Raw genomic sequence first — 25,982 nt, forward strand, 5'->3', positions numbered from 1 at the left:
ATTGTGATGCCTCACTTTTTTCACTAAGGATTGCTTTGACTATTCTGGGCCTCTTACTTTTCCAAATGAAATTCCTGACTGCTTTTTCTATTTCTATGAAATAACATCATTGGAATTTTAGTAGGAATTGCATTAAATCTGTATAATGCTTTTAGTAGTATGGCCATTTTGACAATATTAATTTGGCCTATCCAAGAGCATGGGGATCTTTCCATCTTCTAATGTTTTCAATTTCTTTTGGGTCCTGCAGTTTTAATTGTAGCGGTCTTTCTCTTTCATCTCTTTCATTAAATTCATTCCCAAGGTTTTTTTTTTTTTTTTTTTTTTTTGAGGCTATTGTGAATGGGATAGTTTTCCTATTTTCTCTTTCAGCTGATTCATCATTGGTATATAGGAACAAAATTGATTTATGGGTGTTAATTTTATATCTTGATCCTCAGCCCTTTTTATTTTTTACTTTAAGACAGCATCTCTGTAAGTTGCTCAGGGCCTCACTAAGTTGCTGAGGCTGGCTTTGAAATTGTGATCCTCCTGCCTCAACCTCCCAAGTCACTGGCATTACAGGCTTGCACCACCACACTCAGCACCTCACATTAATTTTGAACTCACTCAGTTATTGTCACTTCTGACAACCACAGGCAACCCTAGCAAGCAAAGATTGCTTGCCATGAGAATGAGAGCATATGAAAAAGCACATTCTCTGTTGGCATAGAGGCTCATGAGAGACCATGTAGAAAGGGTTATGACAAGCCTGTTCCTTGCTGTCTGCTGACCTCAGCAGAGATGGTCCCAGGAAGGAGAATTCTTTTAAAAGTGCTTATTTCCATTTGGAAACACAAAGTCATGGAACTGGTGTTCCTTCCTATGTATTTTTCTTTTTTCATTCTTTTTTTTATATTTTTTGATGGCCTGCTGTTTCTTAGATGTAACAGTGCTGCATGCTAGAAAAAGTAGTAGTAATCAAAAAGGTATGGTCCCTTCCTTCGTGGACTTTGTAGTTTTGTGGGAGAGACAAACATCAATTAAATAAATGTAAAACCAGCTGTAGTAAATACTCTGAATAAGACATTCATAGTGCAATAAGAACATAGGACAATATGTAAGTTTTGTATGCAATTGTAATTGAAACATTAGGTAAGAATGAAGCCAACTAAGGGATAATAAAGTGGATTGAGAGGTGCGCGTAAGTGATTAATTGTAAATTTTAATGATCTAGTCAAAGATTAACCTTCTTATCTATTTTTTTCTTCTCTTTTTCTCTTTTTTAATCATTAAGTTTATGACCCACCAGGATGTGACTGTTCTTGAGGGAAGAGGTTGTTGTCTGAAGTAACTATTTTGAAAACTACTCCCTAATGTCAACCATTACTCCTTTGTATATTTTCCTGTGACAGTATAGGGGCGGTTTACTTTTTGCCCACAAGTGGTCTAAAATGTGTAAGAACAGCACATCTAATATTTTTATCTTCATGGCACCTCTCTCTTCTCTGGGTTGAAAATAAGTGTTGCCTGTCACAAATTATTCCTTTCCTGTCACAAATTATTCCTGTTATATTATGCTGTATAGCCCACCAGAGATTACATGAGTCTAAGTAGTAGAATAAAGACCCTTCAAATAGTCACCAATATTAAAAAATCCCCAAATTTGTACCAGCCATTTTTGTTATATTCATTTCTGTCTTACTTTTAAGAAAAAATTAAAAATTTCCTTATTTTTATTATTTTTTATACTGTACTAGAATGGGCCACCTTGATTATTAGCTTCTGAGGCTAATATATTCCTGTCACAATAATTAGTTGAGAAACCTGGTTTCTTTAGCTTTTGCCACATGATGCAGAACTAGTGAACAAGTTTACACAGAAAAAATTTGAAGGCCCTTGGTTATGATCGAAGTAAATAAAATTCTTGGCATTTTTAATTTAAAGTTTAAAGAAATGAAAGCTTCCAAGTATCATCCTCAAATTTTTGTTGTATGAGGTGTGTCAGCATGGGGAGTCTCATTTCCTGTCCCTGGAGCAGTTATCCCAAGCAAAATGATATTCCCAGAGTCACTGTTTTGTGGTTAAAGAAACCACAAAGAAGAGTAGTTGAGGAAAAACTTGGTTTCAGTTTCATTAGGATGTCACCCTTCCCATCTTTTTGAGAATTCAAAACCAAGAGAATTAATTAGACTAGATATCTGTTTTTTTTTCCTTTTTTTTTTTGAGTTTTGGATCAATAGCATGCCTTCGTTTTATGTATTTTTATTTTTATGTGGTGCCAAGGATCGAACCTAGCCTCATACCTGCTAGGCAAGCGCTCTGCCACGGAGCTATAGCCCCAGCCCCCTGTGTTTGTTTTTTTGTTTTTTTAAATTAAGCCAAATTGAAGAATGTTGCATGTACCTTTGGCCATGTTGTCGTCCTAATCCACACCTAATGACTGAATATTCCTCCCTAAACAGTAGGTCTTTTGCCACAGGAGCAAGGGCTTTGCATATGGTTGAGCAGAGATTGCCTTTGCTAGAGATGCCCAGCCTTACAGGAGCCAGGAAGAGGCTAGGCCATCAGTGCTTTTCTTTCATTCTTGTAAACCTGATCAGCCAGTGCAAAATAACCCAGTTTCTTGAGGCTTAATATTTCTCAAATGGTCTTCTTGTCCTGGGAAAACAAGGCATCACGTTCACTGATGTTTATAAGTGTTGTCTGATTTATCATCACTTAAAACATAATATTCACTTGAGTTAAAAAAAAAAAAAAAGAATCACAAGTACATTTTTCTTATTTTATTGAATCAAGTTGTTTGCAATGATATAAATGTGGCCTGTGATTCCAGTAATATTTTGTATATTTGGCAATTTTTACGTTAATATGTAAATATCTAAACAGTAAAATATTCCCCTAAAAATAAACCAGATGGGTTGTATATAATAATATAATATAATACCATGTACAATAATATAATATAATACCATGTACAAGATTAGGTTTTAGATACATTTTGTTATTGTAAATATTGTGCAGCTATTTTTATTCACATTTTTTATTGGTATCCCTTACAATGTTATTTTATTTCTTTAGCCTTACATATTAGGCAGTCTCAGTAGCAATATAAAACAGCTATTTCTTCATCTGAGAATACAGACATTGTTCGTTTATAGTTTCAAAATTTATTCTGAGGTCTTTGGGAGATACTCATTCCAAAGCCTGGGATACATTGCAGAGTTTGCCAACATTAGACTGTGGTTTTCTTTAAACTCTTTAGTAGGTTGTAATAGAATTGATGATACTAGTATCATTAAAAGTTCGTCTTACTATTGCAGTGAGTTTGAACATTTTGAATAATATTGGCATAAAAGATCAGCTTCCTAGAATACATATTTGTGGATTAAATCAGTGTGATGACCTAGCGGTTAGAAACGTTGTAATAATATTCTGTAATGACAGTCCCCATTTTGTGAGTGTATTTGCCTAGCATGGTGCTGCTGTCCCTTGACTGATGTTTTAATATTTGTTGATTCCTTCAGGACAGTCAGGTCTTAAATTTCTTCTTATTTCTTCTCCTGCTGTGGTTCCCCCGCCTACTATCACAGAGTTAGGTATAAAAAATGAAATATTTCCTTTTAAGTAGTTTTTGTGGTTGCTTGTTGGTAAGTCAGTTATTTCTTCCCATCTTCAGTTTAGTGGCCACTATAGTTTTTATGGAGCTGTAGAGTTATCTAAGCTTAAATAACCAAAGGTTGCATTGTCATGTCCATCGTGATGGGTAGTGTTTTGATTTTCATGACCACTTTTTATTAGTATTTTAAAGAAATAATTTGATGTGATTTATTGTTAGAAACAAAATAACCACAGTACTAACAGTGCTACTATTCTAAGAAAAAACATTGTTCTTGTATTAATTATTTTTCTTTTCTGAGCTACATTTAAAAGTTGGCCCATCATTTAAAAAAAAAAAAAAAATGCCTTGTGAGAATCTGTAAGTCTTCATCTTAGCCACCATCCCCCAAATTTTTAGGAAATTGTGTTTGATGAAAATTTAATGTTTTCAACTACATTTCTCCCTCATGTCAGTGACCAACCTCAGCTCTCAAAAAACCAGTGGACTTATTAACTGCCGTTGTCTCTGTAGATTCAGTGTTGTTTCTGACTATGTAAGAATAAGATCCTATTTTGGATTTCACATTCTCTGTAGCATTCTTGTTGCATCCTGTTGTGTTAGGATGGAGAAGCGAGGACTGTTATTAAAGATCTTGAACACTTATAATATACTAGAGGTGTAATAGCAAAATAGCAATTTAATTTTAATTTTAATAACAAAAGTTATATGTTTGTTACAACTAAGTCTAAAAACTTACCATATATAATAGAAAAAAGATTAGATAATTAATCTCATTTTTTGAAACTAGATGTCTCTTTGGAAAGCATGTTATTTATTGTGTAATTACTAAGAAATGTGGAGAGAGACTTTCAGAGCTTTAATAAGAAAACTAAGAATATACTGTTACTAAATGATACATAATAATCTTAAATATGTTCATATGTGTGTATTGATAATTATGGTTGGCATGATTAATGATCTTTACCCAATAACTATGAATCTGTATTTTTAACATCTTGTTCTGCAGTACTACCAAGCTGTGGAATGATGTTGGGAACCATTTCAAAAGAAGACATGCTTTTCTATATTGTTCATATCATATGTAGTTGTTTTAATTTTTATGATAATAAAGGCAGACATTTTGTAAAACTTTTCTCCTATAATTCTAAACAAGAATTTGGATTCATTGCAATTTAAACATCTTGGCTTTACCTGGAATAAAAATATACTTATTTTTTATATACAATTTGTTTATTTAATATTTGCTAATTTATTATTTGATGTAATTTTGGAACTCATTTAAAATAGTTATTAAATATTTGCTAAACTATTTGGGATACTTCTAGAACTGAACATTAAGTTTTTCTTTTGCTAAGAAAAGTATGCATTAGTAAATTGTGTAGGCAGTGATTAATGTAGTATGCTAGTAGTTTTTATAAGTCCTCTTTTCATTACAGATCTCCACAGGATAAAAGAACACTTCTTGTGAATTGTCAGAATAAAAGTCTTTCACAGTCTTTTGAAAATCTTCTTGATGAACCAGCATATGGTTTAATACAAGTATGTTCCTTCCTTCCTTCCTTCCTTCCTTCCTCCTTCCTTCCTTCCTTCCTTCCTTCCTTCCTTCCTTCCTTCCTTCCTTCCGCTGGGAATTGAACCTAGAGCCTTGTGCTTGCAAGGCAAGCACTCTACTGACTGAACTATATCCCCAGCCCCCCAAGTATGTTTCTTAAGTCTATCTTTTGCTAATCTATTAATTTGACTCAATGTTTTATATGTCCCCTACCTTTTACCTTCTCAGAGAATATACAGAATGAGACTTGTGTGTGTAAATCTTTATGGAACTATACTGTGTAATTTTATAGAAAGAGTAATAAGATCTATATTATTTGCAAGTCCCAGAAGCTTCCTTGATTATTAGTTACTCTTAACACAATTTTTCACTTTATCATAATACTGAAACTGGATGTCAATAGATTTTTATTATGCTGTTCATTGATTAAGAGAAGAGTCAAAGGGTAAACAAATTTGAATTCATTAAATGATCAATTTAGGGAAAATCTGGTTTGAATTTTTATTTTTAATTTACGTAGGTTATTTTGGGATCATGGTAATCTAATTATCCTAAAAGTATTTTAGTGTTTTCTTGCATTTAGCTAAAAATTGTGCTCTTAACATGACTGAATTTCACTCAGATTACTATGTGAAATAATGAAATGGTTACTTATTCATTTATTTATGCACTCATTATTTAAGAAATGTTTGAACATTTATTATACTTTAGGTACTTTTTGATTGTTTTTGAATATGTAAAAGTTAATGAAATAAAGAGGGAGCTTTTTAGGAAGGAGGATTGTAAGCTAAAATTGTTTAAAATAAAAAGTGAAGGGACAGATTTTCTTATTATAAAATAGTTATTTAATAAAATTTTACTAAATGTGAATGAACAGGCGCTTGTGTTTCAGAAATAACCCTAGGACTTAACAGTAGAAAAAGCCTTTTGCTGTTTTCTAGGACAACATTGTCCCAGAACAAATTATTCTTGTGTGATTTTTACCATCAGTATAATTAGGTTAAAAATGTCAGCTACTATTTAAATACCCAGCTTTTAAATATAGCTGTCAAATTTTGTGCTAGTGTGGTAGTACACACTTCAAGAAATACATTTTTTTTTTTTTTTTGTGAAGGCAAGACTGCTAGACAGAAGAAAGCTGTTGTGGGCGCTTCACCACTGGAAAGTAAGCACTGCATATATTTCTGATATATGCAGATTGGATGAAGCCTACAAATCATTTGTTTACCTGTAATTTAATCAGTAGATTCTCATGCTGTTTATTATACTATTTTGACCAAATAAAAGGTTGGCTTAGAAAATTTAAATTTTTCTTCCAAGAAAAAAAATTAAGATAATCTTAGAACACTTTTAGTTCTGATTTATCCTCTTTAAAAAAAGCTTTGCTTTTTTTCCTATTTTTGCCTATAATGGAATATTTTTATTCTTAGTTTGAGTGAATAATGCTAATATTTTTCTTCCTGTTACATAGAAAATTAAAAAGGATCCTTATACAGCAACTATGGTAGGATTTTCCAAAGTGACAAACTACATTTTTGATAGTTTGAGAGGCAGTGATCCCTCTACACACCAACGACCACCTTCCGAAATGGCAGATTTCCTTAGTGATGCTATTCCAGGCCTAAAAATAAATCAGCAAGAAGAACCAGGATTTGAAGTCATCACAAGAGTGAGTGGAATTTATACTAATACAATTTTAATGGGAATATGTATACTGAATGCCATAGAAATAGAGACTCAATTTTAGTGACATCTGTCTCTTTCTCATAACTTGTTTTTACAGCTTTTTGCTAAGATATCTGATAGTTAATACTTCTTTGCCACCATATTCTTGATTATTCCCCATTTTATACTTTCCTTTAGTTTTGTTACTTCTTTAATTCTTTTATTACTTCACCCAACCCCTGTTTGGTACTGGAGATTGAACCCAGGGTGTTTTACTACTGAGCTACATCCCCACCCCTTTTTATTTTGAGATAGGGTCTCCCTAAGTTGTTCAGGGTCTTGCTAAGTTGCTGAGACTGGCTTTGTACTTGGAATCTTCCCACCCAGTCTCCCAAGTTGCAGGGATTATAAGTCTATACTGCCATATCCAGCTCTTTGATTACTTTTTTTTTCTTAGTTGTAGGTGGACCTTTTATTTATTTACATGCGGTGCTGAGGATCGAACCCAGTGCCTCAGGAATGCTAGGCAAGTGCTCTACCACTGATCCACATCCTCAGCCCCACCTTTTTTTTTTTTTTTTTTTTTTAATTAAAAAAATTTTGGGGGGTGCTGGGGTTGGGGTTATAGCTTATGGAGTGCTTGCCTAGCACATGTGGGGCACTGGGTCCAATCCTCAACACCACATAAAAATAAATAAAGGTATTGTATTCATTTACAACTAAAAATTTTTTAAAATTTTTTATTTGTTCTCTGTAGTTATACATGACAGTACTTTCATTACCTTTTAATAATAGCAAACAGGTTATTTCGTCAAGTGCATAGGAGTAAGTGATTGATGAACTTTTCATATTGCCCCTGGGTTCTGTTCCTGATTTGTATGTTTTCTTGGTAGGCATCAGAGACACACTCTTCCAGGGCTTTTATTTTCATGTGAACCTTTTCTTTTTTAAGTCAAATGGGATTTGGCCCTAAATTATGGTATATCTTTTTATATGTGCAACAAGAATTTTTGATTTTTTTGTGATTCTGGACTTACTTATAGAAAGAAATTTATAAATATCTAAGTTATAGTGCTTAATTAAAGGTTTTATTTTGGAATTGATATTTTTAAATTTTTAAATTACCAAAATGTGTTAATTGAATTGGAAAAAATGAAAAAAACTAGAAAATGCCAAGCAGAGCTAATGGTTGACAAATTACAAACTTTGTTAATACAATTATTATGTATTCTCTTTTAAAATTTTTTTTCAACAATGTAGCATACTATTTGATTTGAAAGGTCTCACAGTTTACATGTTCAATGTTTTGTACTTATGTAATTGAATCCCAAAAGAACAAAGAACTTTTTTTCTTTTAAATGACAAATGTTTTTAGTCTATGGAATTTTCTATCTCTGAATTTGTAACCCAGTTGTTTCTTTAGTAGGAGGGGGAAGTGTATGTAATGCTAGTTTATAATCCGTGGATTAAACACTTGAAAATAAGGAAAGACTTAGTATTCAGGTCTGAAAAATAGTATTTCTATATACCTCAATTTAATCTCACTTGTTAAAGAAGTATTTTTACTACTTATTTTAGATTGACTTGGGAGAACGCCCTGTTGTTCAAAGGAGAGAGCCAGTATCACTGGAAGAATGGTCTAAGAACATTGATTCCGAAGGAAGAATTTTAAATGTAGATAATATGAAGCAGATGATATTTAGAGGGGTAATTTAAAACCTCTTAACATTGATTGTTATAGTGATTATATTATATACTGCAAATATTCAGGTATTTGTTTTTAGTTTTTTTTTAAGGGGAAGAATGAATTATTTCTTTGATGAATGATGCCTTATGATTTCTGAATTGAGAGGCACAGAACAAAGTGCTTATGATGTCTCCTGAGGGTCAAGTATGGAGATAAACTTAGAGGCAGATATTCTTCCTTATTTGAAATTTTACGGGTTATATGAAAGAGTCATGTACCTCAGTAGCATTTAATTTATCCCATAATTTTGGGCTTAGAAAAACTCATCAGCCCACTGTTCACTATACAGTCTACTGTACACTTTGCATTGTTTTAAAAGCTTTCTAACAGGAGCTTACACCTTCAGATTCTAGAAGTGAAAAACAAGGTAGTATTCACTGAATTAAACTATTTTTATGTATAAAACTACCTTTTTTTTTGTACTGGAGGTTGAACCCTGAGGCATTTTACCATTAACTACATCTCCAGCTCTTTTTATTTTTTGAGACAGGTTCTCACTGTGTTGCTTAGTACTTTGCTAAGTTGCTAGGCTGACCTTGAACTTGTGATCCTCCTGCCTTAGCCTCCCAAATTGCTCGGATTATAGGCATGTGCTACCATGCCCAACTCAGCTTTCTGTTTTGAGGCAGAGTCTTGCTAAGTTGCTTTAAGGCCTCATCAAGTTGCCCAGGCTGGCCTCAGATTTATGATTCTCCTGCCTTAGCCCCCTGAGTTATGATACTAAAGGCATGTGGCACTGTGCCCAGCTAAAATTAACTTTTAAATATTAGTTTTTTTTAAATTTATTTTCATGCCAGTTTTATGAACTTAATGCTATTGCTTCCTTTATTTTTTTTTTAACTAATGTGTTTAATGTTCATGCTTCCTTCAGGGTCTTAGCCATTCTTTGAGAAAGCAAGCATGGAAATTTCTTCTGGGATATTTTCCTTGGGAAAGTACCAAGGAGGAAAGGACTCAATTACAAAAGCAAAAAACGTAAGTAATGAACTTTTGTGTTCATCAAACAAATTTCATTAACCCAACCATACAAATTAGTATAGGATTTGTAGTTGAGAATTTGAAGTAGACTAGAAAATATGAAAATAATTTCATTTTTATTATTTTAAAAATTATGAGCATTGTAATTATTTTAAAGCAGAAAACTTAATTAGAAGGACCTCACTGTATATTGGTGAGTACGTAAAAGGTGAGTATGATAGAAAAATTCAGGTCCACTTGTGCCAACCTCATATAAGCTTTTTGCATATTTAAAAGAATTATTTAGACCTATGTTCAAAAATATATCATTCATTTTGACCTAGTTGTAGAATTTATTCTGAAATTATAAAACATCTCATGAGAAGTAGGTTAGTTACCTTTAAATTATTTTCATGGTATTCTTACATATTAATCATTCTTTTAGAAGAATGTTTCTGTTTTAAGTTATTTCTCATACTGAAAAGAGGCAAAGACCAACTTTCCAGGTATACTTCTAGTTCCCAGTTGTCAGTCTATTCTTTGTCTGAAAGCTATTTTTATCATTATGGGTATTTTCAAAATCTCTAACATCTCAATCCTTCTAAGATATTTTTACATTAACAAGGTTTTGCAATAGGCTGATTGGAAAATGGAACTCTTACATCACATTTTTTAAAAAAATCATTTTTATTTATAATTATTCAGAAACTTTAGTGGTTAAAAAATTTTGACTAGAATACTTTATAATTTTAAGAATTGGAGTGTTTTTAAATTTTTTAAAAAGCATACTTAAAGTTATTCTAACATGTAGCCTAACTTTATAACATAAACTTTGTGACATGTATGAAATTAATTTTTTCCTATTTTTACTCACTTATTGTAACGTTAAGGAAAATTTCAGTCATATTTATGAGTTTCCATCCCACTAAACACTATAAATGTTTTGATGTACTATTTGTAGAAAAACTCAGTTAAATAATGTTAAAAGTAAAGTTTTCAAATAGCTTTCTTTGGTATAAAATTGTTTTCTATAGTGATGAATACTTCAGGATGAAACTACAGTGGAAATCTGTCAGCGAGGAACAAGAGAAGAGAAATTCGAGGTTAAGAGATTATAGAAGTCTTATCGGTAATTTTTTCTTAACTTTGGAAATGCAAGAGAGGGGTTTACATTGAAGTCTTGATAAAATTAAAAAGGAAAGATGGTTCAGTTTTGGGGTTCAAAAGAAGAACCAAAATTGCAAAGTACATTGGAACTTGTATTAATAATGCTCTTGGTTGTTCTCATCCAATAGTCATGAATTCAGTCATTCTAAGTGCTGATGTACTCAGTTTTCATTCCAAAATGAAAATCAAAGATTATTTAGCTTTATTTGCTTGTTGAGTTATTTTCATTTTTAAAAGCTCTAGTTTTTATTCACTATGAAAGTGATTTGTGTTTATTGTAGAAAATTGGAAACTAAAAATGAGCAAAAGAAGAAAATAAAAATTAATTTTGATTTTGCCACTCAGATAATTATGATCAATAAACTTTGGTTTATATCCATCTAGACTTTGTCTATGAGTATATATATTTCATTTTTTAATTAAATGACTAGTAAATTTTTGTATTTGAAAATAGAATATTTGTTAAGGAATGACTGTTCTCTTAAGAGATTATTAATAGAATTTTATAATAAAAGCATTATCCTACATCCAGATACTCATTACTGGATTTTCTGGCTTTTATGATAAAAACCAGGTTGGTATAAATTATTGAAGGACAGTTTCTGCTGTTTACCTGACAAGTTTCAGTTCATAATCTCTACTTTACAAATGAGAAAACTGAAGCATTGAGAGCATACATGATTTGTCTAAGGTCATGTGGTTAAGTGTCAAGCCCAATTTTAATATTAACTATATTATTATATGTTTTTTTCTATAATTTTGAGTATTAGTGGAACTAATATTAGTAGAACTTAGATTTGAAATTTTTATATTGGATTTGGAAAACCAATAGCATCATAGGTATATAGGGATGTGTTACTACCACTTCTCTTCTACAAAAGAAAGAATTCTCTCAATTATATTAGAAAGCCCACCATAGTGGTGCGTTAGTAACTTTTGTGGTTGTAAAGAAAATTACTGAGATCTTTTTGTCAGTAGTACTTGTGATTGATAAAAGAATTTTATTTTTCTGGAAAGTAAATTATAACAGAATAAACTATGTACGTCTTCTGGTTAGGGCAAAAAATTGGAAGTCCTGAGACATGGAATTATCTGAAATTTCCAATTGAAACTCCTTGCTCTTTTTAGTTTCTGTAGGAAAAATAGTATTGGATATTTTTTTCCCTTTGCTTGAACATAACATATTCAAACTGCAAGGGATCTTAGAGGGTAACTAATTCACTATTTTGAGTCTTTTTTCCCCTACATGCCATATTCTCTTCCCTTTATGTCAAATACTTTTGATGTTGACTCTCATCTTCTCAACTTTTTGTGTCCTATTCTTATGCTTTCTAGGAGACTGGTAGCAATGTCTAGATATTTTAAATCTCCACAACATAATTTGAGTTGAGACATATTTTAGTCCAGTTTTCTCATTTTTAGCAAATAATAAAATTGAAACCCAGAGAAGATTAGTAAATTGTTTTAAGCCATCTATTCAGTTAGTTCCACAATCTAGACTTAGTTATACTCAAATCTAATTTTTAATTAAATGTCCTGTTATCTATACCATGCTATTAGGATAAATAAATATAATAAGATCAGTTTTGAAATCCTTTTTCTTGTAATTCTTTTTCTAAAGAGCATTTTTTGAGAGCGTTTATGTTTTTTCATTGCTGTGACCAAAAGATCTGACAAGAGGAGGAAAAGTTTATTTGGCTCACAGTGTCATAGATCTCAGTCCGTAGATAGCCAACTCCATAGCTCTGGACCTGAGGTGAGACAGAACATCATGGCAGAATGGTGTGGCAGAAGAATGCAGCTAAGGACATGGCAGCAAGGAAGCAGAGAGAGCGAAAGACAGAGCATGCTTCCCTCAATAGGGACAAAACATAAACTCCCAAAACTACGCCCTCTGTCACCTGTTTCTTCTAGCCACATCCTATCTGCCTACATTTGCCACTCAGTTAATCCATTATCAGTAGATTAACCTACTGATAAGGATAAGACTCATCATTTCACCTCTGCTAATTCTTACATTGTCTTACAAATGAGCTTTAGAGGGATACCACATATCTAAACCATAAGTTTGTCAAAGGCTTTTTAGGGGGTTTGAATTAATTTTATTAAAAGAAAAACTATATCTAAGCTGTGGACCCTGTGCATCATGCTGAGAAACTGACGTGTTCAAATATGACGAGAAACTATTGGAGCATTTTAAGTTAGAGTATCTTATTTATATTTTAATATCATTTTTTTACTGCTCTGAGGAAATGGGTTGTATAAAGGTAAGAGTAGGAACAGGCACACTAGTTATTAAGAGTTAGATGTCCAAGCAAGAGATGGTGGTAGCAGAGATATAGAGAAATAGAAGGATTCTGTCATATTTTGGTAACAGAATGGATAAGATTTTCTTATATATTAAATATGGGGTAGAATTAAGATAGGAGGTATAGGAAAGTTTAATTAGGTGTTTTCACCTAATGAAAGTGTTTCACCCCTTAAGGTGAAACATACAAATGGAACGTTAATGCTATTTATATAGTCTGAAGTGGTCTGATAGGAGATAAAAATTTGGGTATTATCAATATCCATGAAATAGGTGACATTACATAGGAGTGAGACAGACAGAGAACCCAGGATCCTAGTTTTTATTTCACTGTTTTCTAACTTTGGCTGCACATCAGAATCACCAGGGCATCTCTTAAAATCACATTATTATTATTTTAAGCATTCCTACATTCATTCATTCAATTAAATTTACTCAGTGCCTATTATGTACTAGGCTCTCCTCTAGGCATTGGGGATTCATCAGTGAACAAAACAGGCAAAATTCTTGCCCTCAAGGAGCTTCCATTCCTGTGGGGAACAGACAATAAACAAGATAAGTAAGTAACATGTGGTATGTTAGTGGTAAGTGCTGAATAGAAAAATAAGGCAAGGAAGAGGGTTAGATAGCACATGTGTGATGTTGCAGTTCCAGCTTGGGCAATCATAGGATGCTTTTTTTGAGAAACTGATATTTGAGTAGATACTTGAAAAAGGGGAGAGGTAAGTGATGCAAATAGATATGTAGGTAAAACGCATTCTAAGCAGAAAGTAATAGCGTGTCTTAGACTTATTTCTACCCCAGGACATTTTGCATGTTTAAGGGTATAGCATGGAGGCAAGAGTGACTGGAATGAGTTGGGATAGAATATAGAACCTGATGAGGTCAGAGAGGATTGAATACAGATCTACGTAGAGCATTGCTATTGTAAAGACTTTTATTCTGGGTGAGATGAGTAGCCATTTAAGGGTTTTGAACAGAAAGAATAATGACAGGGATTTAACCGTCTGGAGATTAGGTGCAGAGTGGCAAAGGTGGTAGGAGAAAGATCATTTGAGGCTGTTGCTGTAGTCCAGGTGAGAGATAATGGTTGTTTGGTCTGGGGGGCTAGCAGTTGAGGGGGCAAGGTTTCACTAGATGGTTGAAGAAGAGGTTATATGCTATGCAACTATCTGGGTAAAGGACCTTCTGGGCATCAAGGTCTAGGTTTGTTTCTGCTCTTGACCTCTGCATTTTTTTTTTAAATTTATTTTTATTTTTACGGACTGCATTTTGATTCATTGTATACAAATGGGCTACAACTTTTCATTTCTGTGGTTGTGCACAATGTAGATTCATACCATTCATGTAATCACTCATGTACATAGGGTGATGATGGCTGTCTCAGACCTCTGCATGTTTGAAGAACAAGGAGACCAATGTGGCTAGAATGGAGTTAGGTTGGGCTGGGAAGTAAGATGAGTTGGGTGGGAGATCTGAATATTGGTTCCTAAATGTACTTTGGAAGTTTAACTAATATATCAGTGTCAGACAAGGGAGGCAAAGATTTAAAAGGATTTAAAAGGATAACTCTAAATTAGAGTTTTTAGGAAGAACATCTGGAGAATGGAATTGCTATGTTTTACTAAAATGGGAAAAACTGTGAGAGAAGAAAGTTTGGAAAAGAATATTTGGAATTCAGATTTGGACACTAATTTTGAAATGCTTCTTGGATGGTCCACATCTACGTAAGAGGAGGTTTATATAAGGTTTATATAAGGTCTGGGATTCAGAAGACAGAAAGGGGCTGGAGATAAATTTAGGGGTTATTAACATATATGGTATGAGACTTCATGAAACTTTGAATTCGAGGGAGTAATATAGTTTGAAAAGAAGAAGTCTAAACTGAGGAAAAATTAGGAACGTAAGTATAAGTAACAAGCCTGAGAAAATGAAAACAAAAGCTTGGTGTCTTAAAAGATAAATGAAGAATATATTTCAAGAAAGTATGACTAGGATGTCATGTAAGATGAAGATTTGGATTGACCATTACAAAGAGTATTGAGGTTATTGGAGATTTTGATTACAGGAAAATTTTTGTGGGTTGGTGGGTGTGACAACCAAGAGGTAATAGAAGGAGAGGACTTAGACACAGTATGTACAGCTCATTGAAGTTTTACTCTTAACAGAGAGAGAAAATGGGCTGCAGTTAGAGGGAAAAGTTTGATAAGAGAGATTTTGTGATGATAAGAGAAAGAATGGCACTTGCCGGAATGTTATGGGAGCACTTCAGTAGAGAAGAAAAACTGACAAAACTGGAGGAGACAAGAATTAGTAGAGGAACTCAATAAGAATTGCTGGAGTCCTTGGGTAGCCAGTGGTAATAGCTGTCTTGTGTGAAAAGAGGGACTCCTCTTAGCTGTAATCCTAAAAACTCATGATAGTGATAGAAGAGAACAGACTGTATAAATTCACATGCAGTTATGTGGTTAGAATAGTGGGTACCGGGGAAGTTCTTCTTGGGTAGCTTACATTTTCCCAGAGGTAGGAGGCAAGATCTGAGAGTAAGATGTGGGAGAAAGTGGAGGCTTGATAAGAGAGGAGGTGTAAATGAATGAAGAGAATGAATGGACAAGGGAAATAACGCATAATTGCCAAGCAACATTATGGACCCATTTGAGGATAGTGATGTTGAGTGGGGTCCGTCAGCATGATTGTGTTTTTCTTAAAATTTTTTTAGATGTACCTAGTTAGATGGAGAGTTGGATTTAACTAGGGCTTTTAAAACTTAAGTGCTCATTTTGCTTCTACAAATACCTTATAAATTACCATTTTTATATATCATATTTTGATCCCTTTTGTGGTTTCTGCTTGGCTTGTCATTACTAAGTATCTATATAAAATACTGAGAGTTCACGAAGATCTGAACAACTTTTTACTGCGTTTAAAATACCCACTAAGGCTGATTTTCTATGCTGGCATTATGACATTGTAAATTGTGCTTTAATAAAAAAATTAACTTGTTTGTCAACTGAAAAGAGAATAAAATATTCTGACATTTTAAATTGAAATTTTATATTTGTAGCATGAATTTTTTTTGTATTGCTTTTGCCTATTTGAGAAATGTTTATACAATTCTGTAGGTACGTGCTTGCTTTTTAAAAATCCAATGTGTTTTTTAACAGAAAGCTGGAATATTGTTCTAATAATTTTTTAAATGTACTTGTATAATATAAACTGCCTTCTATTATTAATTAGATTCTACTTTGTTGTGAAATACTGCCTCTTTTCTTTGTAAAAGAGTTTTGGAAAGTTTTTCAAATTATTTAGTTTAATAGGGGGAGGATAATTACAGCTTTACAACAGACTTGATTTTGGAGTAAATCACTTTGAGTTTGTTGTCTCTTCCTGATTTTCTTAGACATTCAAGTTGGAGAATGCCTTTTTAGTTATAAAGTCTTACAAGATACACTTAATAGGCATTAGTATTAGTGAAATAAATTGTTGATACTTTTGGATGTGCTCAAGATAATATTTCCACTTCTGTTTGTAATGTCATGAAAGTTATTACCATCAAATGTGTATTTTAATTTAAAAAATATAAAATTGAATTGCTTATAATATTTAAAATGAATGGTGTGTATATGAAAATATGGAAGCAATTTTTCTTCAAAATAATTATGAAACATGGCAAGAAAATTGATAATACTTCTTATAATGAATGAAGCAATTATGAATGAAATAAAATTTCTGATTATACTTCGTTGGATACTTTTAAAAAATTATGCATGAAGGACTGGCATTTTTTTGCTAACTAATGTGAATTATTATTGTTGCTTTTAATTCAATGAAAATATTTTCTACGCAAATAAAAGGTTTCTATGTTTAGATCATAATTGAAGAATACTTAAAAATTTGTCTGTGAGGAAGTGGACTTGTTTTTGAAAAATATTCCAAAATGTTACTCAATATTTGAAATGTAATTTGATGAATTTTTTTTCATTAAGTAAAACTTGGCAAGAAATGAAATTAATAGCAAGTAATTCTGTACTTATAAGGATGCAAACTTTATAAGAATCTGTTTTTTGAGAGGTTTTCAAATATGTGATGATTTCCCTCTTTAGAAAAGGATGTTAACAGAACAGATCGAACAAACAAATTTTATGAAGGTCAAGATAATCCAGGGTTGATTTTGCTTCATGACATTTTGATGACCTACTGTATGTACGATTTTGATTTAGGTAAGTTCTTTAAAGTCCTAATTTAACAAGACGTGTATTTTTATTTTATTTTATTTTATTAATTAGTTTGTTTATTTTGGGGGGGTACTGGGGATTGAACCTAGAGGCACTTGACCACTGAGCCACATCCTCAGCCCTATTTTGTATTTTATTTAGAGACAGGGTCCACTGAGTCCTTTGCTTTTTCTGAGGCTGATTTTGAACTTCCGATGCTCCTGTCTCAGCCTTCTGAGCTTCTGGGATTATAGGCATGAGCCACCATGCCTGGCTGTATTTTTATTTTAGAATTTAAATTTATTAACCAGTTAAAAATAGGTAATAGATCTGTGGACTAGATTTGTAAGTATTGCTCCTCAGAGAAATAGAAACCTGTAAGACTTCATGTATGGTTCCCAACCCAGGAGCCATGATTTTGCTGCAATAAACTTACAGGGGCACTTTGGAATCTGTTAAATTTTTGAGAGAATTATAGTACATTTGTAGAACACAGCACTAATTACTAGCTGAAAAAGCTAATGGTTTAATGTTATGTATTCTTTTTTTTTTTTTTTTTTCCTCCTTTGTGGTGCTAGGCATTGAACCCAGGGCTTGCAAGGCAAGCACTCTACCAACTGAGCTATATCCCCAGCCTGCTAATGGTTTAATTTAATATTACATAACTTTATTCCTTTTGATTAAGGTATGTATTTGCAGAACTGGGTTTTTAAGCTTTCCTGTGATAATCAAGTACTGAGTGAAAGTAAATGATAGTGGTATCTAGTTGAATTTCAAGGTTTGAGAAGCAGTGTAGTAAGTACCCAACTGATGCTAAGTTTTTAGGACACAAACATAGGTTGATTATCCTTTATCTGAAACGCTTTGAACCAGAAGTGTTTCAGAGTTCATAATTTTTTTTTAATTTTTATTTTGTAATATTTTTAAAACTTTACTAGTCAAGGATTCCTCATCTGAAAATATGAAGTTCGAAATGCTTCAACATTCCATATAGGGACTAAGAAAGTTCTAAATTCAGATCATTTCAGATTTCATGTTTTAGATTAGGAATGTTTAATCTGTACTTACGTTTGGACCTAATTATGTAATAAATGCAACTGTTAGTTATTTCTTGGAGACTAGAGATGTCTTGTAAAAAATTACTGAGACAGTTAAAGTGCCATGAACTGAGAAAGTTTTGGGAATCATTGTGCATTTTATTCCTTGTGTGATTTGATGTCTTGCATAAGTACTGCAGATTATTTTGAAGGGCATTTGAAACTTACTCTTTCCTTGATAAATGTTCCTACCAAATATGAGTGTTAGCACTGGTGCTGGAGTTGGAAATGGAAAATTGGGGATGCTGAGGGGTGGAAAGCTTAAGGAACAAATATTTTAAGGGGCAAGAGAACTTGAGCTGTTTCTTTAAAAGACCAACAAACCCTGTTTGGTTTAAAAGACCAAACAAAGCCTTTAAATAAGTAAAATAATAGAGTTTCTTAGTTACCTACCATGTGAATGGTTCCCAGCTGGAGAATAATAGAAGTAGATGTTTTCCAAATTACTTTAGTAGAGCTTTAAACATCTGGAGAAGATGTTTGTATTCTTAGCATATTTAACCCAAGTAAACCTCCAATTATGGATACATTTCCTTCACTGTTTGTATCTATGTACATTTTCTTGTCTTTATAAGTTAGGGGAAGATATAAGTTTGTGTGTGGGTCTTGAGGAAACAGCCCGTTTAGTGAGAATAAATTGAAAATCACAAGGTTCTCTTTAAAAGTAAAATGTAGCAGTCCTATCTGTCATATCTTCAGTGAGCTTCAGATTGGATCAGTTAAAGCATATTGATAAAGTGCTTTTCAGGTTGCAGAGTGTGGTCTTAACTTTAATTCTAATAGTAGTCTTTTGAAGAAGTAGGGAAGTAATTCTCACTTTAGGAGTAAGGTAATACTAATAGACAGTAGTAATCACATAGGTAGTAAATAGTTGATCTGGAGTAGAGCCCCAGAACTTTATTGCAGACTGGCATTCTTAATCCTTCTACCTTCAGTAAGTCCCTTGCTGTTTTAATTTCTGTTACCACTGCAGGGCATCGAACCATTGTTTTTGGCAATAGTAGGCATTGTTCCATTCTCTCAGATGGTAATTTTGAAATAGGAATTCACACATACAGTTACGTCTTGACAGGATTGCATTCTGAAAAATGTGTCAACTTGCCTCTCCTTTTGTCTATACTGACTCCATATTCTTTCTATTCAGGCACGTCAGTTATCTGAAACACAGTCAAGGTTCCCACTGATAATCCTGGACTTAGGAAAAGTGAAGATAGTTTTTATAACAGCTGTGAATCAATGTCTCTTGACCTTTATTTGTAGTAGAGCAAGCAGCCTGTGCTATAAATTTACCCTGTCTCATAGGTGATTCCATGATATTGAAGTGTTTGGCATCTCAGCCCATAGGTGACATGTATTTGCATTAAATTCAGTCTCAGTAGTGAGAAGGGTGACAAAATGATTAAAAGCAGACAGAAGACCTTAAAAGTAAATTTTAATTGGGTATAGATACTGTACTTCAGGAAGTGTCTGTGGAGATACCTTTTCTACAGTGTATGTTGATAATCATGATCCTACATAGTTAGAAAAGGTTAAATTACATTCAAAATACTATGTATAACAAGGCAGGAGAGTGTCTAATGTTCTTTTAAAAGATGATTTCTAACCCTCTCTCTATATGTTTCATATTTGATACTCTAAGGGATAAGCTTCAGTTACTCGAAAATTGACCTGTATGTAGATTAAATTTTCCTTTCAGCACAAGAAGTGTACAGTAGGATGATAAAGAGTTCATTTCTCACACCTCTCAACTGAAACAAATTTGCTTTGAAAATAATTTTAGGAAACTACTTTAGAAATTATAGTAGTGCTGATGTGCATCAGTCAGCAGTAGTACAGAATATGAGTGTCACTGAATGCTAATTTAAACAGCTTTAATCTTTCTTTAATTAAAAGGAATTTGTACATTAATTCCATCCCCATAAACCATGGCATACCCCAAAGAACATTATATATAAAATAAAATAGATTAAAGGCTATCAGAAGACGAAGATTAATTTGACAACTGGCTTCAGCTAAGACTTATAGAAGAAATATGGTAGTGATCTCATATGAAAGCTGAAGACTTAAAGGATTAAATTAACTTCTTAGAAATTTTTATTCATTATAACTTAATAAACTCTTTTCCTAAAGGAAAGGTGCCTTGTAAATCTTTTCAATAGCATTCTTTGAAATTTTTCTATCATAGACCATATGCAATCAGTTTCAGTAGAGTACTATTCTTTTGTACTTTGTTGAATTCAGATTAGATTTCCTTCTTGTCTTAATTGATTTAGACTTTATATTTGTAATAGATTTCACTGTGTTAGTGCCAGGTAGGAAAGTTCTGATGATAATAGTTTAGTCTTCCTTGCAGCTTACTTACTGTTTTTCTTAAAGTGTGCATTGTTTTAGAAACCATCCACATAAATTTGTAGAAATGCTCATATTTAGGTGTCTTGTCACATGCCATTTTTTCTAGCTCTTACTTGTAAATGTCTTGATAACTCTGTTATCTGCTACTGTAATAATTGAATGTCCTCCATGGTTCTTTTATGCTCATGTGAGTAGAGTATACTTTGTACAGAGAACAGTACATACACAGTGAATTTATAATAGGCTGCGTGGAAAGACATAGCAGTAGATGATAGGACGGAGGCTCATAGCAAATTTAGCTTTATCTGTTTTCATAAGGAGATCCTAAGGCAATCTGAGTGCCTTTCTATATTACGTTTTTTTTTTTTTTTTTTTTTTTTTTTTTTTTTTTTTTGCACATTCCCAGCCCTATTTTGTGTTTTATTTAGAGACAGGGTCTCACTGAGTTACTTAGTGCCTTGTGGTTGCTGAGGCAGGCTTTGAACTCAAGATCCTCCTGCCTCAGCCTCCTGAGTCATTGGGAATACAGGTGTGCGCCACCATTCCTGGCTTGTATTACATGTTTGATATGAGTTTCTGAAGAGATTTTGGCTTACCTGCTTTCTGGGGTAATTTTTAAAGTTTTCATCCAAAACAATGATACATAATTAATTGTATATAATTTCTAGCAGAACTATCCATTTCCCCTTTAATTATAGACTTATAGGCTTTAGTATAGAAAGATTTTGGTGAATAAAAATGTAAGCTTTGGGTTTGCAAACAAAAGACTATATTTTCTTTCTTTCTTTTTTTTTGCAGTACTGGGGATCGAACTCAGGGCCATGTGCTTGCGAGGCAAGCACTCTACCAGCTGAGCTATCTCCCCAGCCCTATATTTTCTGCAGATGTCCCAAGCTACAAACCAAAAAATCTCCATGTAATTGTAACAAATGTACAGAAGCTTCCAAAGTTGAATGTCCCTTTGTTGGTTCAATAATTGGTGTCTGAAATTGACAGTTGAATTGTAAAAGGAGGAAAGTAAGGGTTTTATAGGATGGAAGTAAAAAGAAACTTGATATATTCACATGAAAAGCAAATCCAACACTTTTGTTTGTTTTTAAGTGAGGGATCTGAATCCTTATTTTTCTAATTTTTCTTTTAATCAAGTACTGTAATTAGTGTCATGGTTGAGAAATTGTAATAGCATCAAGAGAAAGATTAGAGTGGTAATTTTAACTACAAAAATATTGATTGGGTTAAATCCATTTGCTAGTATTGGTTGGGTAAAGAGTAACAAGAAAAGAGAGAAGGATGTGGATACGACTATTTTAAAAAGATTTTGGGGGCTGGGATTGTAGCTCATTGGTAGAGCCCTTGCCTAGCATGTGTGAGACACTGGGTTTGATTCTCAGCACCACATATAAATAAGTATATAATAAATAAAGATTCATTGACAACTAAAAAAGAATATTTTAAAAAAGTTGGGGTTTTTTGTTTTTTTCGGTGATTCCTTTTGTTTGAGTTACCAATGTCTGCTTGCTAAAGCTTTTGGACCCTTTTCTGTTTCATTTTACTTACTTGTAGTAATTGGGCGTTGTTGACAACTATGGCCTTTCAACATTCTTCCCTGAACTTTTGCAGCATTATTCTTCCTTTTTTTTCCCCCCTTGTCTCCCTAACTATTCTTTGTAAACATCCCTTTGAATAAATACTCATATTTGATCTTCCTCTGGGTGGTTCTTTACCTCCTCTTCTCATGATGCTTTTGCACATTGTTTTTTGTTACCTTCTCTGTAGGAATACCTTCACTAAGATTCATTCTCCAAGTTACATATGTGCTTGACATCTCAGTCTAAAACAGCTTAGCTTTCTCACTTGAATACTTATTCCTGTTTATTTGCTTTTCTTCGTGAAAATAAATACCTGCCAGTTTTTTTTAATCCAAATGCAATATGTAATTCTTACTGAAATGGTGAAATACACACACACACACACACACACACACACACACACACACACACACACACAAGGTTACATGAAGTGTAGGTTTTCAGAGATAATATTATTTTCTTCTTCTTAGGCTATGTGCAAGGAATGAGTGATTTACTTTCTCCTCTTTTGTATGTGATGGAAAATGAAGTGGATGCCTTTTGGTGCTTTGCCTCTTACATGGACCAAATGGTAAGAACAGGAATTTTTATTCTTAAACCAAACTCATTTTGAAAATCTACTTTCATAAATGATAATAAGTGTTGGCAAGGATATGGGGAAAAAAGTACATACATACATTCTTGATGAGATTACAAATTAGTGTAACCACTCTGGAAAGCAGTATGGAGATTCCTCAAAAAATTGGGAATGGAACCACCATTTGACCCAGCTATTCTACTGTCAATATATATCCAAAAGATCTAAAATCAGCATACTGTAGGGAGGCAGCTATATCAATATTTATAATGGTACATTTCACATTAGCCAGACTATGGAACCAACCTAGGTACCCTTCAACAGATGAATGGATAAAGAAACTGTGGTGTATATATATACAATGTAGTATTGCTTAGCTATGGGGGAAAAAAAATGAAATCATGTCATTTACCGGTAAATGAATGGAACTGGAGACTATAATGATAAATGAAATGCTAAGACTCAAAAATCCAAAGGTCGAATGTCTTTTCTGATCTGCAGAAGCTAGTCTACATTAGGGGAAAAGAGAGAGAAAGAGAATGAGACCTAGGGAGGGAGAGAAGGAGAGAAAAGAAATGTGGGAAAGGAGAATTCCATCAAAATAAAAGAAAGATCAGGGACGTAGAAGAAGGTGATTGAGGGGGGAGGCAGGAGGGATGGGATAAGGGAAAAAAAACAGTGGAATGAATCTGACCTAACTTTCCAGTATACTGCAGTGAATCTCATCATTATGTGTATCCACAAGACATTAATTTAAAAAAACAACAAATAGATCTGTAGAGTAAAAGAAAGGGGGAAGGGGGAGGGTAAGTACTGGGTACTTAATTGGAGCAAATTAATATTCCGTGCATTTATAATTATGTCAAAATGAATCTTAATGTTATGTATAGCTATTATGAATCAATTAAAATTTAGTTGTTTAATCTTATTATATAACTAATTTTTATATTTAGCCAACTATGATGGAGCTTAAAAAACTCATCCATGCTTATTTTACTTTTTTTTTTCTTTTTAATAACCTTTTAAGAGGCTTAGAAATACTGGCATTGTTTTAATTATAGAAGTAGAAAATAATGTGCCTATAGTACAGGAATAATCAGGATTTAATAACGGTAAGTGCTTATGTTCTTCAGAAGAGCTATTTGTCATTATGGAATATTGATGAAATAGGTGACATCAGTTTTGTGAAGTAGTTAAACTCTTCCATCATCATTTTCAGAGATATGCTTAGTCATGCCAAGTAATATCCTTACCTTTTGCGAACATTTTGCATTTTGTCATAGTAACTGATTTTTCTCCAAATGTGTTTTAACTGTTTATAACTCTGACACACTTAGCAATTCATTGTTTTTTTTTTCCCATAAGTTTGTGATTATTAGCATTCAGCTTGGTCTATATAGACACATTAGTTCAAAAAAAAAAGAATTTATTATCAGCAGTTTATCTTTGAGACAGTTCTAGGACAATAGTGCAGAGAGAGTATTAACAGAGATAAAATAGAAAAGTCTTCTCAAGCAATATATTAGAAAGAAAAAAGGCAGAAAGGAGTATCCAAAGACCTGACTACATACATAGGTCATTGTATTATTTTTTCAAAATAAAATTAATAAATTTGATACTGGGTCTTTTTGTTAGATACTGAAATGGCTTGCTTCAAAGGGTATGAAGTACTTTGAATCTGTAATGACCTGAAATATTTTTTAAATATATAATATAACTCAGAGCTTCTGGGGTCCAAATTGAAATTTGAATGTTGCACTCTTTTTTTCTTTACTTCCTTCTTGTTTGACTATTTTTCTTTCTTTTTTGCATTTTTCATTTTTGTCTATTTTGTCTCTTGTCCATAGTTTGAACTAATTCTCACTTTTTGTAGTTCTTTTTCAAATATATATTTGATAAGATTGATTAGCTTTAAAATGTTGTTTTACTGTTAATAAATTTTTAAATTAGTCCTTTGTCAAATATTAATATTTTTGAATTATTTAGAATTATCAATTGTAATTATCTGGTAATATAGTTTACCTTTTTGATTGATTGATTTGCCTACCTTCTTAGTTTCAATTACTCTCAAGTGCTCTAGAAACCTGAGGCATTTGTTATAAAGGTCTGTACAACTGATACTAATTACATAACATCTCTTGTCTGCCTTCTTTGTGTTGTTGTTGTTTATTTTCTTTTCACTAGAGCTAGTATGTTCCTTGATAAAGGAATCATGTCTTTGTTTTATTTGTAGCATACCAAAATTTTCTTAATGCCCAACCTGAGGTAATTCAACAGATTTTTGTAGAATAAACATGAATCTTTAAACCTCTTTTAGTAGGTATTTACCTTCCCAAATTAACATCAACGTACTGTATTTAGTTTCTTACTATAATAATTTTAAATTAAATGAAACCAGTATTAGTATGTTCAAATATATTGGCATATAATGTCACACAATGCATGTATACATACCTAAGAAGTAGTTAATTTTTTAAATTGAGATACATGTCAAAACAAAGTTAATTTTCATGTGGTAATTTGAAGGAATACTTAATGATGGAAATAATCTGATAAATGTTTATTTCTCAAATATATGTTCCTTTCACCAAGTCTTTCATGCTGTGTAAGAAATAAATGTGTCAGTGTGCTGCTGCTATTCCTGCAATTCTTTTTTTACCTAAATAAACTGAATAAAAGAGAAAATAATCCTTAGTTTGAGACCAAGGATATTTTTCTCTTCCCTTCCTTTTTAGTGTTGCTTTAGCTTTTGAATTAGTTGTGTATTTTTTAACATAACCTATATGGTAGAAGTCCAACATTTGTCCTTAGACAGCATGCTTTAGTTATCAGTGGTTATGTACTATAAAATATTTTTAAAATAGTACTCATTTGGTAACAGTTATTTCCTTTTGAAGCATCAAAATTTTGAAGAGCAAATGCAAGGCATGAAGACCCAGTTAATTCAGCTGAGTACCTTACTGCGATTATTGGACAGTGGATTTTGCAGTTACTTAGGTAAGTTTAGTGAATCAGAACTAAACACAGCAAATTGTAGGATAATACAATTCTGTAATATACAGAAAAAATGTGAAGAATTCTTTACATTAAAAGACGTAAACACCTATTGTTATTGCTTGAGTTCTTCTGAGGAATGAAAGTATAAAAACAAAACTA

The 25,982-nt window shown here is 32.6% G+C and overlaps 1 protein-coding gene across 4 annotated transcripts in view; it reads left to right on the forward strand.

The window, feature by feature from the left end:
• Nucleotides 1-25,982, forward strand: part of TBC1D15 (TBC1 domain family member 15) — a 67,870-nt gene that overhangs the window by 27,355 nt on the left and 14,533 nt on the right. For 2 of the 4 annotated variants that reach the window (XM_079142407.1, XM_079142410.1), the window contains exons 6-14: nucleotides 5,038-5,140; nucleotides 6,268-6,318; nucleotides 6,625-6,822; nucleotides 8,397-8,525; nucleotides 9,437-9,540; nucleotides 10,557-10,651; nucleotides 17,101-17,217; nucleotides 22,720-22,820; nucleotides 25,724-25,823. In XM_079142407.1, the coding sequence (XP_078998533.1) occupies nucleotides 5,038-5,140; nucleotides 6,268-6,318; nucleotides 6,625-6,822; nucleotides 8,397-8,525; nucleotides 9,437-9,540; nucleotides 10,557-10,651; nucleotides 17,101-17,217; nucleotides 22,720-22,820; nucleotides 25,724-25,823 (998 nt within the window). The remainder of the gene's footprint in view (nucleotides 1-5,037; nucleotides 5,141-6,267; nucleotides 6,319-6,624; nucleotides 6,823-8,396; nucleotides 8,526-9,436; nucleotides 9,541-10,556; nucleotides 10,652-17,100; nucleotides 17,218-22,719; nucleotides 22,821-25,723; nucleotides 25,824-25,982) is intronic. The other 2 variants (XM_079142409.1, XM_079142408.1) reach the window with 2 other exon arrangements.

This window comes from Sciurus vulgaris (assembly GCF_902686455.1).
Source record: "Sciurus vulgaris genome assembly, chromosome: 5".
In the NCBI taxonomy this organism is placed as follows: Eukaryota; Metazoa; Chordata; class Mammalia; order Rodentia; family Sciuridae; genus Sciurus; species Sciurus vulgaris.